General features: G+C 48.5%; 2 protein-coding genes across 3 annotated transcripts in view; one reads left to right on the top strand and one right to left on the bottom strand.

Moving 5' to 3' along the window:
• The window catches only part of LOC107522939 (large ribosomal subunit protein uL16-like), a 205,193-nt gene that overhangs the window by 170,050 nt on the left and 19,247 nt on the right, over positions 1-15,896 (top strand). The gene's annotated exons all lie outside the window — the stretch shown is intronic.
• HECTD3 (HECT domain E3 ubiquitin protein ligase 3) lies at positions 2,985-12,622 on the bottom strand. Of its 2 annotated transcripts, XM_007530984.2 has the most exons (21): positions 12,155-12,622; positions 11,825-11,985; positions 10,737-10,829; positions 10,522-10,657; positions 10,136-10,251; positions 9,931-10,044; positions 9,734-9,816; positions 9,240-9,405; positions 8,937-9,018; positions 8,124-8,306; positions 7,929-7,981; positions 7,711-7,775; positions 7,454-7,557; positions 6,359-6,478; positions 5,986-6,075; positions 4,661-4,867; positions 4,286-4,415; positions 3,855-3,929; positions 3,650-3,731; positions 3,448-3,519; positions 2,985-3,169 (listed from the first exon to the last, which is right to left on the bottom strand). In XM_007530984.2, exons 1-21 carry the CDS (start codon positions 12,521-12,523, stop codon positions 3,085-3,087), a joined length of 2,586 nt encoding a protein of 861 aa, XP_007531046.2. In that variant the 5' UTR covers positions 12,524-12,622; the 3' UTR covers positions 2,985-3,084. The 2 variants fall into 2 exon arrangements, with proteins under 2 accessions (XP_007531046.2, XP_060061989.1); XM_060206006.1 differs by lacking the exon at positions 6,359-6,478.

The raw sequence follows: 15,896 nt of genomic DNA, 5'->3' as shown, positions 1-15,896 counted from the left end.
TTTCTCTCCTCCTCTTTGTCTTCCCCTCCTCTCTTGATTTCTCTGTCCTATCCAACAACAACAGCAATAACAACAACAATCACAACGAGGGTAACAATATGGGAAAAATAGCCTCCAGGAGCAGTGGATTCGTAGTGCTGGCACCGAACTCCAGCGATAACCCTGGAGGCAAAAAAACAAAAAAAAAAGGAACACACACACATATGTGTGTGTGTGTGTGTGTATCTTTAATATTTGACTTATTATCTTTGACTTATTAGAAAATCGCTGGATTCTCCCATCAGTTACCATATATTATGGGGTTTTGTTTGTTTTTATCAGAGCACTGCTCAGCTCTGGCTTATGGTGGTAAGGGGATTAAACCTGAAACTTTTTTTTTTTTAATTGCATAGAGACAGAGAAATAGAGCAGGGAGAGGGAGACAGAGAAGGAGAAACAGAGAGACAACTGCAGCCCTATTTCACCACTCCTAAAGCTTAACCCCAGCAGGTAGGGACCAGGGGCTTGAACTTGGGCTCTTAAGCACTGCAGTATGTGTTTAACCAGATGGAATACCGCCTGGCTCTGGAAAGTCTTTTTGCATAACCATTATGTATCTCTCCCATCCCCATATATTGTTTTGGTTGATTTATATGGTGAAAAAAATCTGTGCAGAGACACATAGAGTTGAAAAAGAGAGATGTTGATATATTTTTTTTCACACATTTTTATGTATTTCTTTTTGATACTGCACTGAAACTCAATAAATGGGTATTTATTTATTGGACAGTCAGAAATTGAGAGGGAAAGAGGTGATAGAGAAGGGAGAGAGAGAGACACCTGCAACACTGCTTCACCACTCACAAAGCTTTCTCCTTGCAGGTGGGGAACTGGGCCTGGAACCTGGATCCTTGCACAGTGCAACCTGTGTGTCCAACTAGGTGTACCATCACCCAGCTCCTGGTGCTTGCTTTTTAGTAACATGTCTGTGGATGAATGCCCGACTGTGGAGGCATGTTTCTCATAGGGTACATGCCAGATAATACCTCATATTAGCTGTGTGGCAACCAGAGGCAGCATGGGGGTGAGCAACAGCAATGCTGCTTCCTGCTCTTTGGTTAGACATCTCAAGATTTTGTCCTCTACAAGGTCAAAAGCTTCTCCATATTTGGTTCTAAAAGGCAGATTCTACCACAGGAGATATCAGGCCAACCTTCTTCCTTCCTATTATTTTTTAACCCATACTTTTCAAATTTTTATTATCTTTATTTACGTATTGGGTAGAGATAGCCAGAAATCAAGAGGGTAGGGGGAGAGAGACAGAGAGACACCTGCAGCACTGCTTCACTCACCATTCATGAAGCCTTTCCCCTGTAGATGGGGACTGGGGGCTTGAATCAGGAGAGCCTGCACATTGTAACATGTGCTCAACCAGGTGTACCACCATATGCCCCCCTTCCTTCCTGATTTATATGAGAAAGGAGAGAACCAGAGCATCACTGTGGCATATGCATGCACAGGGTTGAACTCAGGACCTCAAATTAAGAGTCCAGCACTTCATCAACTGTGCCACCTCTACAGCTGCAGCCTTCTTACACATTCTGGATAATGGGGTCCTTATTTCTCTGCTGAGCTCAAGATTTAATGGTCATTATCAAGGGCCAGCAAAATAGCTCCTTTGGATAGTATGCTGCTTTGCTATGTGACCAAGGTTCAAACTTGACCTCCACCATGTTGAAGCTTTGGTGCTATGGTCTCTTTCACTCTCTGTCTCTACCTAAAATATTAATAATAATGTTTATCAAACGTTTATCACTGAGAAGCTCTACCACTTCCACTTGACACCACTTATTGGCTCTCAGTAGGGAGTCCTGAAGAGCCTTCTCTAACTTTTTCTTAAAGATACAATTTAAAAAAACATTTTATTTATTGGAAAAAGACGAAGAGAATTTGAGAGGGAAGCAGAGATAGAGAGGGAGGGTGAGAGGGGAGGAAGAGACCTGCAGCACTGCTTTACCACTCATGAAGCTTCCTCCCTGCAGTTGGGGACCAGGGCCTTGAAATCAAGTCCTTGCATATCATAACATGTGCTCAACCAGCTGTGCCATGTCCCAGCCCCTGCCTTCTCTTTTTTCAGAACTGAGCAACTTCTCTGTGTTCCCTGTACCTAGTACAGAGACCATCCCATAGCAGTCCAATAAAGACATTATGCACAATTGAGTTCATCTATTTATTCAACTTTCCACATATAAGACTTTCTTTGATGGAGTGTCAAGAAGATCCTTAAGGAGGGCTGGGCAGGGATGCACATCTGGCCTAGGAGCAGGCTTAACTTCCAGGCTTTCTTTGAGAGTTGGATAGGGGGAGCTACTCAGTATTTCAGATAAATGGCCTCCACCTCTGCAAAATCTTGGGGGAGAAATAGCAGTCAGGTTGGAGGTGATGCAGAAGTAATGATTTTGGAGGTGTTGGTGGTAGTTAAGAGTTAATGCTAAGTACTTGTAATTTCTGAGCCAGGGAAGGTCATAGCACTATAGCAGTTGAGCCTAGGTTGCTGGAAGGACAGAGCTCATAACATGGATGTGGAGACAGGAAGAAAAGACCAGATTGTGAGACAGGGTAATCATCCTAGGGGCAAGTGGTGAAGGAGAATGACCATTATTTCTTACCCACCCATGGCTCTTTCTTTGAAGAAGAAACTCCACCATACCTCCAAACTCTTTACCTTTGAGACCAGACTGAAGCCAGAGGAAAACAAAGAAGAAAAAGGAAGAACCAACAAATGAAACTGAAGCCAAGTCCACGGGGTGGGGGCTAAAGGCTCCTTTCAAGTAGCTCAGGACTGGCAGCTAGTGCTGGGCTTGTGGAAGGTTCCCTGGCAGAGGCTAAATAACTCGGGAAGCAACCCACAGCCACAGGCTGTGGCCAGTGTCCCATCTCCAGTATTCTTCCAGCTGTACACAGGGCAGTACGCATTGGCTTTCTCTGCACAGGGTACAGGTAGCTCAGGTTGGAAGTGCAGACTCCAGCTGATCCAGGAAAGGAGTCTTTGCCCTGGGCTAGGCTGAGTGGGCCCATGCAGGCCCAGCTGCGGCTGGCACTGCTTCACTCCTCCCAAGGGCTCATGTCTGTGTCGATGGCCACACAGTTGTAAGCAGCATAGCGGAGCTTCTCTTCACACACCTTGGCACTGCCAGGGGCAGAAGTGGGTGCAGGGACTTGGTCAGTGCCAGGTTAAGAGGCTTCTCCACTGCTCCCAGGGTCACATAATGTCAGCTCCTGCATTTTCATGCAGGAAGTCCTCCTCCACCCACAGAATGCTGCCCCAACTGCCCGCTCAGAGGCTGGGCCTAGGAGACCCACTCAGAGGCTGGGCCTAGGAGACCCACTCAAGAGGCTGGGCCTAGGAGACCCACTCAGAGGCTGGGCCTAGGAGACCCACTCAGAGGCTGGGCCTAGGAGACCCACCTGGCATAGTGCGGCAGGAAGAGGGTACTGGAACAGGTGGAAGACTCAGGCAGGGCGTCCGTGGTCTCATTGCTGAGGGCACAGAGGGGCCACATGTCAGGAAGAATCATCAAGGCACAGGGCATGGGTCTGACAGGTGAGTGTGTGTGGTGAGAAGACAGTAGACCTCTATGGCCCCTTGGGACCTCCATTTGGCACTCACCCCAGTTTGTCAGGGTAGATGTAGATCCGTGCAGGCAGACGGCTGCGGCCGGTGACAAAGCGCAGGAAGCGGCTCCGGTCCTCTGGAGAGAGAAGGCAATCAGTGCTCTCATGCTGATGGTGGGAAGTTCCACAAATTCCACCCAGCCTTGGGATACCATAAGTGGAGTCTGAATCCCATCACCACTCTGCTGTTTTCCACTGACCATTGGTGAAGTTGTTCAGCGCCTCCCAGAAATACTGCACCCGAGTGTCAGAAGGCTCAAAATCCTCAAAACGGGCTGGAAGAGATGAGGCCAGAACTCATTCTTACATTCCCACCCACCCCAAGGCCTTCCCCCTACTCCTCCTCCCTTTTTATTTTAAATACTCATTTTTAAAATTTTCTTAAGGACTCAGTATCACAGATTTTATTTATTTTTAGTTTATTTTTAATTAAAGAGAAATAGAAAGAGATATGGAGATGGAGATAGAGAAGGAGAGGGAAAGAGAGAGAGACTTATGGTATGCTGGAGATTGAGCCTGGAACCTGAGCCTCAGGCATGGAAGCCTTTTGCACAACCATTATGCTGTCTCCCTAGCCCTCCCACCCAAATCCTTCAGCATCTTTGCATGGTGCTGCCCTGCCCACACTCACTGAGTTTACGTAGCGCATCCACAGTGACCTCTGGGTCTCCGCACACCTTTTTCTCCAATTCTTGCCAGGTCAGCAAGTCCAGGACAGCTTGTGGCACAACCTTCAGCAGACCTGCCTGCATGGCTGCCACCTGGTGAGGAGGGCAGAGCTCTCACTTCATTGTGTACTGGGGACACCTGGTCTTTATCCATGGCACTCAGTGGAGGCTGTGGTCTTTTTGAGTACTGGGACATTGATACACACTACTAATCAGCAGGAACGTGGGGCAGATGGAGGATGGGGGACAGAGTCCTGGGGACTGGTGTCCTATCAGGCTGAGCTCTGGCTACTAGGAGCTGCCTGAGCCTCTCTATTCCGGTGGCTGCTGGGTAGTACCTGCTCCTTGCTCTCCTCTAGCCGTGCCTTCTGCACTAGTTGGATAAAACGGGAACGGTCTTCATATCCCACCACGATGCCTGCACCCCCAGGGATCAGTTCCACCATCTGCTGGTCACTCAGCACAGTGGTGAATGTTAGCTCCTTCCCAAATTTGAATTCAAATGTCTCCTTGTCCATTCCTTCCATCACTTCCAGGAGCTTCACCTGGAGGTTTGGAAGAGAAGTCAACTTTTCACTGTGGGGACAATAGGTAAACAGGAGAAGACACCCAGGAAAGGAAGTCTCTAAATAGTCAGTAATGGCAAGGAGGGGGCACTATAGGCGCTTTGAAAACATCAAGACAATACCTAACCAGCCCTGGAGGCCAGGAAAGGAATCCTGGAGGACATGGCATCTAACCTGAGACTCAAATGATGGCTGGGTATTGAATAAGGCACAGGAAAAGTTAGGAGAGAGAACATCTTGGGAAAAGGTACAAAAGCAAAAAGCCCAAGGAATCTGCTTGACTGGAGTGTGAACCAAGTGGCCAGACAAATAGGAATTATATTAAGCCTTTCTGAATTCTACATTTTATCATAAGCCTGGGGAGGACCAATGAAGGACTTAAAATTTAAAAAGAATTATTTATAACAGAGCACCACTCAGCTCTGGTTTATGGTGGTCCTTGAGATTGAACCTGGGACCTTTGGTGTGTCAGGTATGAAAGTCTTTTTGCATAACCCTATCTTGGGTTATTGGAAAAGTAATGACACATTTTTCTGTGTTTCTCTGTGCAAAAATCCTCATGAATTTTCTGATAATCCATTACTATCTCTCCAGTCTCCATTGCAGGATTTTAAACAAGAGTGTGAAATGCATTATTCTGGCTATAAAATTAATGGGTAAGAATTGAGACAGGGAAACTAACTTTTAGTTAGTGGCTGGGCCAGTAGCAAAAGGTCTGAACCAGGGAGACAAGTAATGAGATGGGGGGGGAGGGGCTGATTGCAGAAAGAAACTCAGCAGAATGTGAGAGCTGAGGGAAAAGAGTGAAGGAGGTCCTTGAGGCCCTTGGCATGGCTAAGAGTGGGTGTTGATGCTATCCTGATACAAAGAAGCCTAGAAGGCAGTAGAGTGGGGGAGAAGAGTGTGCTTAGTCTGAGGTATCATCTTTGGGCAGATGAAGAGAGGCAAGAAGAGAGGTCACCAGAATAGACAGCAGTTGAAACCACAGGAATAGATAAGGTTAGATAAGGAGCATATATGTGATAAGAGAAAAAGTTCAGAAGAGTCTTGGGAAGTAGCAATGAGCAGAGGAAACACAGACTGCAGAACCTACTCACCAGTACAGAGTCCACAGCAGGAAAGTCCTTACTCCAGCTCACCTCCTCCCCAGAAAGCTGCTTCCACACAAAACCAGGCAGAGCCAGGACCTGAAGGACAAACACTACTGTCTTCTCACCCATAGCTGACTAGGTTTGGCTGACCCTTCTTCCTTCCAAAGGCCAGGGCTGATCTGATGGGGGATAAGATTAGGTTACTCAAAGCCAGGCAGTGGCGCACCTGGTTGAATACACATGCTACAATGTTCAAGGACTTGGGGTCAAGCACCTAGTCCCCACCTTTAGGGGGGAAGCTTTACAAGCAGGTAAAAAAAAAAAAAGAATGATAATGTCAGAGAGAGAAAGAAGGGGGAATGGGAATTAAGCTACTCACCAGAAACTCCTTACCCCGAAGGGCAGCCCCCATCAACTGTCCAATCCACTCATACTTGGAAAAGTCCTGGCAGGATGGATTGGGCACATACATGTCCCGGGCCTCACCAGTGCCATTGCCCTGATCCAAGACAGAGGTGTCAGTATGGCATGGAAAGGACCCTACTTTGTTGCCCTGTAATTCCCAAAGGTTTTCTTTAAAAAAAAAAAATTATTATCTTTATTTATTTATTGGATAGAAATAGCCAGAAATCAAAAGGGAAGGGCATGATAGAGAGGGAGACACCTGCAGCCCTGCTTCACCCCTCAAGAAGCTTTCTCCTTGCAGGTGGGGACTGGGGGGCTCAAACTCAGGTCCTTGTGCACTGTAACGTGTGCTCAACTCTGTGTGCCACCACCAAGCCCCCCAAAGATTTTCTTGAACACTTGCCACTGAGGGCCCTGAAGGATCCTTTTGAATTTACAATTGGTTTCTTCTTTACTGTCTGCTCAGAGGCTAACCCAGGCAACTTGGTCCTTCCTCTGCTTTCTTTCTAGTTCCTGGAAGCTTTTCAGAGACAGAATAGCAGAAACAGCATGGGAGGGAGATAATGTAGTGGTAATGTGCCAGATCTCCACACCTGAGATTTCTAAAGTCCTATATTCAATCCCTGACATCACTATATGCCAGAATTGAGCAGTGCTCTGGTCTATCATGGCTGGGAGATTGTTCAACCTGCTAGAGGATGGTGGTACTAGGAATTGAATCTGAGGCCTTGTATACCTAAGGCACTGCATGGCTAAGACCTCAGATTCAATTCCTAGTACCACCTTATGCTAGAGCTGAATAATGTTCAAGTGCTCTCTCCTCTGTCATTCTTTCTCTTGTAATACAAAACTCTTCATTTTTTAAATTTATTTTTGGGGTAGAGATAGAGAGAAACTGAGAGGGGGAGATATAGAGGGAGAGAGGAGCTTACGGTGTAGGAGACTGAACCTGGGACCTCAGAGTCTCAGGCATGATATTCTCTTTCCACAACCATTTTGCTATCTCCCCTGCCCCAATAAAGAATTCTTAAAAAATAAATAAAAATAAAGTAAGAACCTGACAGCTTACCTGGTTAGCTGTACGTACAAAGAATGGAAGAGGCACGAGCGTGTCTGCAGAGCTGGGGCATAACTCTTCAGACATGTCTGCCAGGCTATCCCGGAAACCACCCCCTGAAATGACAGGTAGGTGCCCTCAGATGGGGCATTCAAGAGCCCTCTATTATAATGGAGTAATAAGCAGGTTCCTTTCCTATCGTGGTTAACTAATGATCCCAAAGGCTCTAAATAAGGAGGGATTCTTACTATCCTCACTCTGTGCCTCACCTTGGTCAATGATTCCTTCCGCAATGAATTTACACTCCCACCACTGGTCATAGCGCATGGGCCACCTGTAAGTCAGGGTGGATCTCTGTTATCATGCTGACTCATGGAAGGGGATGAGTCAGGAGCAGAACACAGAAGGGTGAGGGGAGTAGGTGCAGTGTGTGTGGGCATGTACATGGTAAGGGACCTGGAGCAGGTCCCTTACCCTCATGTTATACCTGTAGTCCAGGGGCTTTTCATATTTGTCTGAGGGCTTGAGACCTTCATAAACCTGAAAGCAGGGGAGAGGAGAGAGGTTGCAGGAAAGTTAAGGCCTGAACTCACTTACACCCAAAGAATTTGCTTAGGTCCCTCTTGGTGAAGCCCGTGTCCTTTACTGACCCTCCCCCTATCCAACCTCAGGTAGTTCAGACCTGGGTGAAGACTGCATTTTTGCAGGCAGGGTCCCTTAAGGGGCAGGCACGGTGTTCCATGGCCAGGCGCCGGTTGATGTAGAGGCGGGGCATGAAGCTGGGCTTACTGCTCTCTGAGTCACGCAGACATTGGGCCACCAGACCTGGCCTCTGGCGTGACAGCAGCAAGAACTGCTTCACTTGCTGGTGAGGAAAGGTGGTTAGAGCAGGACCAGCACGTCACCCTCCGTGCAGTCACTGAAACCTTTCTCTATGCCTGGACCCAATTCCACTGTTAGAACTCAACCCAGTCCACCCTATCCTCACTTCTGCCCTCCCTTTATCCACTCCTGGGGAGAAGGGTGTGTGTATGTGAAGGCTTTCTAAAACAAACAAACAAACAAAGACACACACACACACACACACACACAGTCTGTGGCCCAGCAGGTGGTGCAGTTAAGACACTGGATTCTCAAACCTGAGGTCCAGAGTTCGATCCTAAGCATTGCATATGCCAGAGTGATGCTTTATCTCTTTATCTTTATCTCTTGATCCCTTTATCTCACTCCTCTTTCTCATTAAAACCCAACTTTGCCATGACCTCATTTAAAACCTTTCTAAGGTTACCAGTTGACCTGGAACAGTTTCTGCTTCCCAGCCTGGCCCACAGAACCCTCTGGCAGCAGGCCAGCTTCCTGCCCACCCTTTCCCAGCCTCATTCCCGAGACATACATTTACCTACACATTTCTCTTGAGTCATTCTGATTTGCTAGTAACTCCCTGGGAGGATGCATGCAGCTTTTAGATAACATACCCTGCCAGATTAAGGCTTACCTTAATCTCACTGAAGGTGCCCAGGGTATGGTCCCAGGCAGGTACCAAGTGGTGTAGAACGCTATCCAGGATCTTTATGAATCTAGGGGGTTGAAGGCAGAGATAATTTCAGCTAAAGTGTATGGCATAGAGGTAAGACCCTCTCACTCTCCCACATACAAGGACAGAAGACAGAGTCCAGGGGCTGTTTTGACCCTCAGAGAAGAGTTTACAATCTAACACCTTAAGGGCCTCCTCAACACAGAAAGTCAAGACTCAGGATGGGGAGGAGGAAAGGACCTGGCGGCCCATGACAACAGCCACCTTTGCAGGAGAACAGCTCTTCGGTATAGTATTTCTGGGTCTGTGCCTTCCAGGCGTGGATATCGCACCAGATTGGTTGGCTGAAACAGGTCTGCATTCAGCCCTAGTTCCCTCTGTCTAGATGACTTGATCTTGACCCCTCGAAGTCGCACGTCAATCCCATCATCTGGGGAAGGAGTCAGAGGGAGCCACTTACTCAATCTGCTGCCTACTAGGATTCACTTCTATTTACCTGGTTCTGGTAATTATTTTCCCTGCTGACTTCCTCGTTTTCCATTATGATATTGGGATGCTTCAGGGCCCAAAATTGGTTCTTCTTTTCAGGTAAACCCAACTATCCCCATGACTTTAAGGCAGACTTAAACATAGAACCTACAAGTCTCAGACCCCAAAGCCTCATATTCTGGGAGTTCAGCATCTAGCTGCCCTCCTGTCCAGCCAACTCCCACCTACACATGGCGGTTCCCACCCCCCTCCTATGGCTTTAGCCCCACCTCGGCACTCCACAATTCGAATCTCGATGATTGGGAGGTGGACAGTCATGTCTTCCAGGACACAGACATCCCCAATCAGTGTCCTGAGGAAATAAAATGAAACACACTGGATACCCCTTGCCTCCATATTACTGGGGTATCCAGAGTGCCCTTGCTAGGATCAGGCTCCACTTCTCTTCTCAGGCCCACTTGCTTACTCGTCAATGCTCACGTCACTCAGCTTCTTCAAGTTGTCCCCTTCACCTCCGTAGACAACCACCCGCTTAGGCATAAAGTTGTCATCTGTGGTATCTACTGTGAGTAGCAGTTTCCTGGGGTAGGCGAATAGTGTGTGTGTACAAGGCTTTCTCTGCACCCACAGACACGTGATTCTCCCACCCTGTCCTACTCATGCCCACTCACTTGACAATGGTGCCCTTCTTCATGGTGAGCCGCACCCAGTGCTGGCACTGGGACCCATCACTCTCCCAGTAGGTGTCTGCATTGCTGTCTGTCAAACAGGACACATTGAACTCCTCCTGGAAGGGGCAGAGAGGTGGAATCAATGTCAACAGCACTCCACATGCCTGGGGGTTGTGCTCTGGGCCAGGGAGCAGATGAGAGGGAGTTCAGTGAAGCTGGGTTACAAGGATGCTGGCAGAAGGGAGGGTTTCAAGGGGTTCCTATCTGAACTTCTTGGATAGGGAGTTGGACTGAATCTGGCCCTGGCCTGGAGGTGTGAGTTCTAGATCTAACCTTGAGGAGAGTGACTACACCTTAGCTGGGGTGGGAGGAGCCCCAGCACCCACCGTGTAGGAAGAAACGTCTATGCTCTCCACATACTGCTTCACGCTACCCAGGTTCTCATCCTCCTTGCCCAGGTGGTCGTACAAGAAGTGGATCAGGTCCTCGTCGCACTCGTAGGTCCACGTCGGGGGCACATAGCTAAGCAACCCCAAGTCCCTAATTAGGTTGGACTCAGCTCTAGAGCTCCTTCCTCCCCACCCCATCCCAGATCACTCACAGTAGCCTTTGCACAGCTTCAGTGTATGCCTCGGCTGGCTGAGGCTTCGATCCCAGGCGATGCGAGTATGTCAGGTCCACCACCTGTTCCCATCTGTGGGCACAGAGTTAGGGGCTGGACGGGGAGACAGCAGCGGGTGGCTGGAGAGCCCTCCAGGCCCTGGAACCTTCTGCAGAGCTCCCATTTCTTCCTCTTCTTATTTTATTTTTTAAAGATAATTTATTAGAAAGGTAGGAGGAAGGAGTTGGGCGGTAGCACAGCTGATTAAGTGCAATTGGCACAAAGTACAAGAACCAGCATGAGGATCGGTTGGTGCCCCTGGCTCCCCACCTGCAGGGGAGTCGCTTCACAAGCAGTGAAGCAGGTCTATCCTTTTCTCCCCTTGTCTTCCCCTCCTCTCTCCATTTCTCTCTGTCCTATCCAACAATGACAACATCAAAAACAACAATAATAACTGCAACAATAAAACAACAAGGGCAACAAAAAGGAAATAAACTAATATTAAAAAATCTTTTTTTAAAAAAACTTCCTAGAAAGGTAGAAGGAAGAGAGAGAAATAACTAGACATCACTCTCTGGTATATATGCTGCGGGGGACTGAACTCAGGACCTCGAGCCACGAGCTCTATCTTCTATCTAGAAGAAGCACCAGCCCGGATCCGTTCAGGTCGTTCCTGCCTTTTCTCTCTCTCTCTCTTTTTTTTTTTTTTGTCTCCAGGGTTATCGCTGGGGCTCGGTGCCCACACTACGAATTCACTGCTCCTGGAGGGTATTTTTCCCATTTTGTTGCTCATCGTTATTATTATGTTGTTATAGTTGTTGGATAGGACAGAGAGAAATGGAGGGGGGAAGACAGAGAGGGGGAGAGAAAGACAGACACCTGCAGATCTGCTTCACCGCTTATGAAGTGACCCCCTACAGGTGGGAAGCCGGTGGCTCGAACGGGACCCTTATGCCGGTCCTTGCGCTTTGCGTGCGCTTAACCCGCTGCGCGCCACGGCCCGGCTCCCCCTGCCTTTTCTCTTAACCCAGTCTCCACTCCAACATTCCACCTCCAGACTGCTTTCCAGGCCCCTCCAAGTGCCAGACCTGAGCACGGGGCGGTAGTCCACCCCGAAGAGCTGCTGCTGCCGCTGGAGGTGGTCGGGGGTGTCGATGGGCACGAGGCGGGCCCCGCCCTCCGCCGGCCGGCACACCAGCAGCCAACCTTCGTCCAGCCCGCAGTCGCCCAGGTGCTCCGACAGCTGCTCCTGCAGGGACGCGCCCGACCGACGCGGACAGCGGTCAGGAAGCTGCCCGCCCCGCCCCGCCCCGCCCGAGGCAAAGGGCACTGGACCCGAAGCAGCGCGTGTGGGGCGGGGCGGGGCGGGCTCCGGGACCCGGGCTTTTCCCGGCCGAGCCGGGGCGGGGAGCACGCACCTTGGTCACCTTCACCCACAGCCCGTGGCCGTTGCACAGCTCCTCGCCTGTGGTGCGCACGCAGGCGCCGCGCCGGAGCTCGATGCTGTCGCGGGCGGCGCGGAGGGGCCCGGAGGCGGGAGCCGGGGCCGGGCCCGCGGCGCCCACACGCAGCCCCAGGCCCTCGGCTTCCCACACCGGGAGCAGCACCCGCGACGGCCCCGCCGGGTCTTTGTAAAGCTTGTAGAGCACCTCGCGCGGCACGAACGCCAGCGCCGCCGGCAGCGGCCTCCCGGCGCGGAGACTCTGCGCGGCCTCCGCCAGGAAGCGCACGCGGCCCAGCAGCTGTCGCGGGGACTCGAGCGCCGCACCGGGGCCCGGGCCCGCCATGGCTAAGCTGCGGCGGGAAGCCGGGGCGACGCGGGTCCCCGAGCGGCGGCCGCCGGAGCTCCGCGAGCTTCCCCGCACGCTCTGCCCCGCCCTCGGCCCGCCTGTGCCGTATATGCGGGACTAGGAGCGCCAACTCCCGTCGTATTGCCCAGTGTGCTGGGATAATTGAACAATACCTGCCTCTCTGCCTCCGCTTCAGCCAGTCACTAGTTTCTGCCATGTCAATCGCCTCTTGTCAACTCCATTGCTTACTGTCGTTTTATCTCCACTGCTACTACCCTCAGCCGAGTCGTATTTTCCCTGGATCATTGTAACGCTCCTTTGTCTCTCCTCAAGGAGTGATACTTTTTAAAAAAAATTAATTTATTTTCTAATGAGGATAGGAAGAGAGGAGAGAGAGAGAGAGAGAGAGAGCGAGAGAGCGCCAGTCAGACATCACTCTGGTACATGTGCTGCTAGGGATCAAACTCGCAACCTCATGCTTGAGAGTCCAATGCTTTATCCACTGCACCACTTCATGGACCACAAGGAGTTATACTTTTAAAATAAGAGAAATCTTATGAAAACCTGCTCTGGTGCCCTATGCTGGGGGCAGTGAGATTAAAATGTTTGGAAGCACTACTACCCCTCCACCCCTGACCCTGCCCTGTCACTGACTCACCTAAACTTGATCCCAGTTAATAATTACTCTAGATTTCAGATGGTTTTATGTGGGAATGGAGTAAGGAAGAGAAAGAAAGGAAAGAAGGAAGGGAGGAAGGGAGGAAGGGAGAAAGAAAGAAAGAAAGAAAGAAAGAAAGAAAGAAAGAAAGAAAGAAAGAAAGAAGGAAAGGTCTGGAGTTGTTGAAGTATAATAAGGAAGAAAAAGAGACGTCGTCCCCACAACCCGTTTTTAAAAAAAGTTTTTTCTGGGGAGTTGGGTGGTAGCGCAGCGGGTTAAGCGCACGTGGCACAAAGTGCAAGGACTGGTGTAAGGATCCTGGTTTGAGTCCCCAGCTCCCCACCTGCAGGGGAGTCGCTTCACAGGTAGTGAAGCAGGTCTGCAGGTGTCTATCTTTGTCTCTCCCTTTCTGTCTTCCCCTCCTATCTCCATTTCTCTCTGTCCTAACAATGAAGATATTAATAACTACAACAACAATAAAAAACAAGGGCAACAAAGGGGGAAATAAAGAGAGAAAAAAAGTTTTTCTGAGATGTAATTTATGTAGCATACAACTCATTATAGTACCACTTAAATGCATATTACATGCATTTAAACATTATATCTAGCAAAACTTGTTGTTTTAGCCACTGAAACCACCATCAATTTTCACACCGTTTTAATTACCTGCAACAAATTCTGTACCCATAAGCAACAACTCTTCACTGCCCCCTCTTCCCAGCCCCTCCGTGGTAAACTAATCTACTTCCTGATTCAGTGAACTTCTAGATATTTCAGACAGTTGTCCCTCTGTGCCTTTTTTCTACTCAGCATAATGTTAAAACTATTTGGTACCATATACCAGAACTTGAATTTTATAAGACCAGTGCTCTAACCCCTGAGCTATAATGCCTCCCAAATCTTGATTTTTAAAATTTATTTTATTTTAATAGGATGGAGGGAAATTAAGAGGAAATGGGGAGACAGAGGAGAGAGAGAGAGAGTCAGCTGCAGACCTACCTTATGAAGCTTCCCTTCTGCAGGTGGAGGTCAGGGGCTTGAACCTGGGTTCTTGTGCATGGTAACATGTGTGCTGTACCGGTTATGTCACAGCCACATCCCCCAGAACTTGATTTTTTTTTTTTCATTTTGGAACTTTAAAAAAAATATTTGTTTATCGGGGCCAGGTGGTGGCGCAGCTGGTTAAGCTCACGTTACAGTGCGCAAGGACCCAGGTTCAAGCCCCTGGTCCCCATCTGCAGAGGGAAAACTTCACAAATGGTGAAGCAGGGCTGCAGGTGTCTCTCTGTCTCTCTCCCTCTCTATCACCCTCTTCCCTCTCAATTTCTGTCTCTATCCAGCAAATACAGATTAAAAAATTTTAAAAAATATTTATCTATTCCCTTTTGTTGCCCTTCTTGTTTTATTGTTGTAGTTATTATTGATGTTGTTGTTGGATAGGACAGAGAGAAATGGAGAGAGGAGGGGGAGACAGAAAGGGGGAGAGAAAGATAGACACCTGCAGACCTGCTTCACCGCCTGTGAAGTGACTCCTCTGCAGGTGGGGAGCCAGGGGCTCAAACTGGGATCCTTATACTGGTCCTTGTGCTTTGTTCCACCTGTGCTTAACCTGCTGCGCTACCTCCCGACTCCCTGAACTTGATTTTTATGGCTGAGTCATATTGCATGTACTCTACTTTCTGCTCATACATTTATCTGTTGATGGACACTTGCATGCAAATTCTGTCTTGATAGTTTCTTTTTTCTGCCTCCTTTTCTTCTTATTTATTAATTTGATAATCAGAGTCTTACTGGCACATGCAATGCTGGGTATCAAACTCAGGACTTCATGCTTGAGTGTCCAACATTTTATCCACTGTGCCACCTCCAGGCCACAGCTTTGATAGTTTTCAAATGAAATTGACAAAAAAGAAATATGAAATGATGTCACATAATTTGGGCAACTTTATAGTTTTTGTTCCCTTAGGAAGTTGGGAACACAGATCCTCTTTACTTATCTCCCAGTCATTTTTATGTTCTTTCACTACTATGATTGAGTTCCCTGCACCAGGGTTCTTGTGACATTTCATGTCTCTCTTACTCTAGCAGGTTTATCTTCTGGTTCTTAGCTTTTTTTTTTTTCTTCATTCTTTTTCACTTTAAAAAAATTATTTTTAAATTTTACTTTATTGTTGGATAGAAACAGAGAGAAATTGAGAGGTGGAAAGGGAGAGTGAGACAATGAGACACCTGCTGCTCTACTTCACTACTCATGAAGGTTTCCCCCTGCAGGTGGGGACCAGGCACTTGAACCCGGGTCCCTTTGCACCTTAGTGTGTGGGCTTAAGCAGGTGCGCCGCCGCCTGGCCTCCAGCTCCCCCCCCCCATATGCTGTTTTCTTCTCTGCTTTTTTTTTTTTTTTTAATTTCAACATTCCTAGGTGATTCTGATGTAGGTAACCCGACCTTAAGGGATACTGTTTAAGGAATCCTTAGTTCTTTTTTTTTTTTTTTTTTTTTAAAGATTTTATTTATTAGAAAGATAGGAGGAAAGATAGAAAGTACCAGACATCACTCTGGTACATGTGATACCAGGGATTGAACTCAGGACCTCATGGCTGAGCGTCCAATGCTTTTTTTTTTTTTTTCCTCCAGGGTTATTGCTGGGCTCCGTGCCTACACCATGAATCCTCCGCTCCTGGAGGCCATTTCCCCCCGCTTTTGTTGCCCTTGT

Source organism: Erinaceus europaeus, chromosome 13, assembly GCF_950295315.1.
Source record: "Erinaceus europaeus chromosome 13, mEriEur2.1, whole genome shotgun sequence".
In the NCBI taxonomy this organism is placed as follows: Eukaryota; Metazoa; Chordata; class Mammalia; order Eulipotyphla; family Erinaceidae; genus Erinaceus; species Erinaceus europaeus.
The sequence above is the reverse complement of the archived record's forward strand: the minus strand, read 5'-3'. Positions and strand labels throughout refer to the sequence as shown.

Bases quoted from the DNA above. Each gene is read 5' to 3' on its own strand.
- HECTD3 (XM_007530984.2), bottom strand. From the start codon at position 12,523: ATGGCGGGCCCGGGCCCCGGTGCGGCGCTCGAGTCCCCGCGACAGCTG. The intron at 7,982-8,123 runs GTCTGAACTACC...CCCTGCTTTCAG, and splicing joins AAAATGCAGTCTTCACCCAG to GTTTATGAAGGTCTCAAGCC. The intron at 3,732-3,854 runs GTCAGTGGAAAA...TTCTCTCTCCAG, and splicing joins GCTGAACAACTTCACCAATG to AGGACCGGAGCCGCTTCCTG.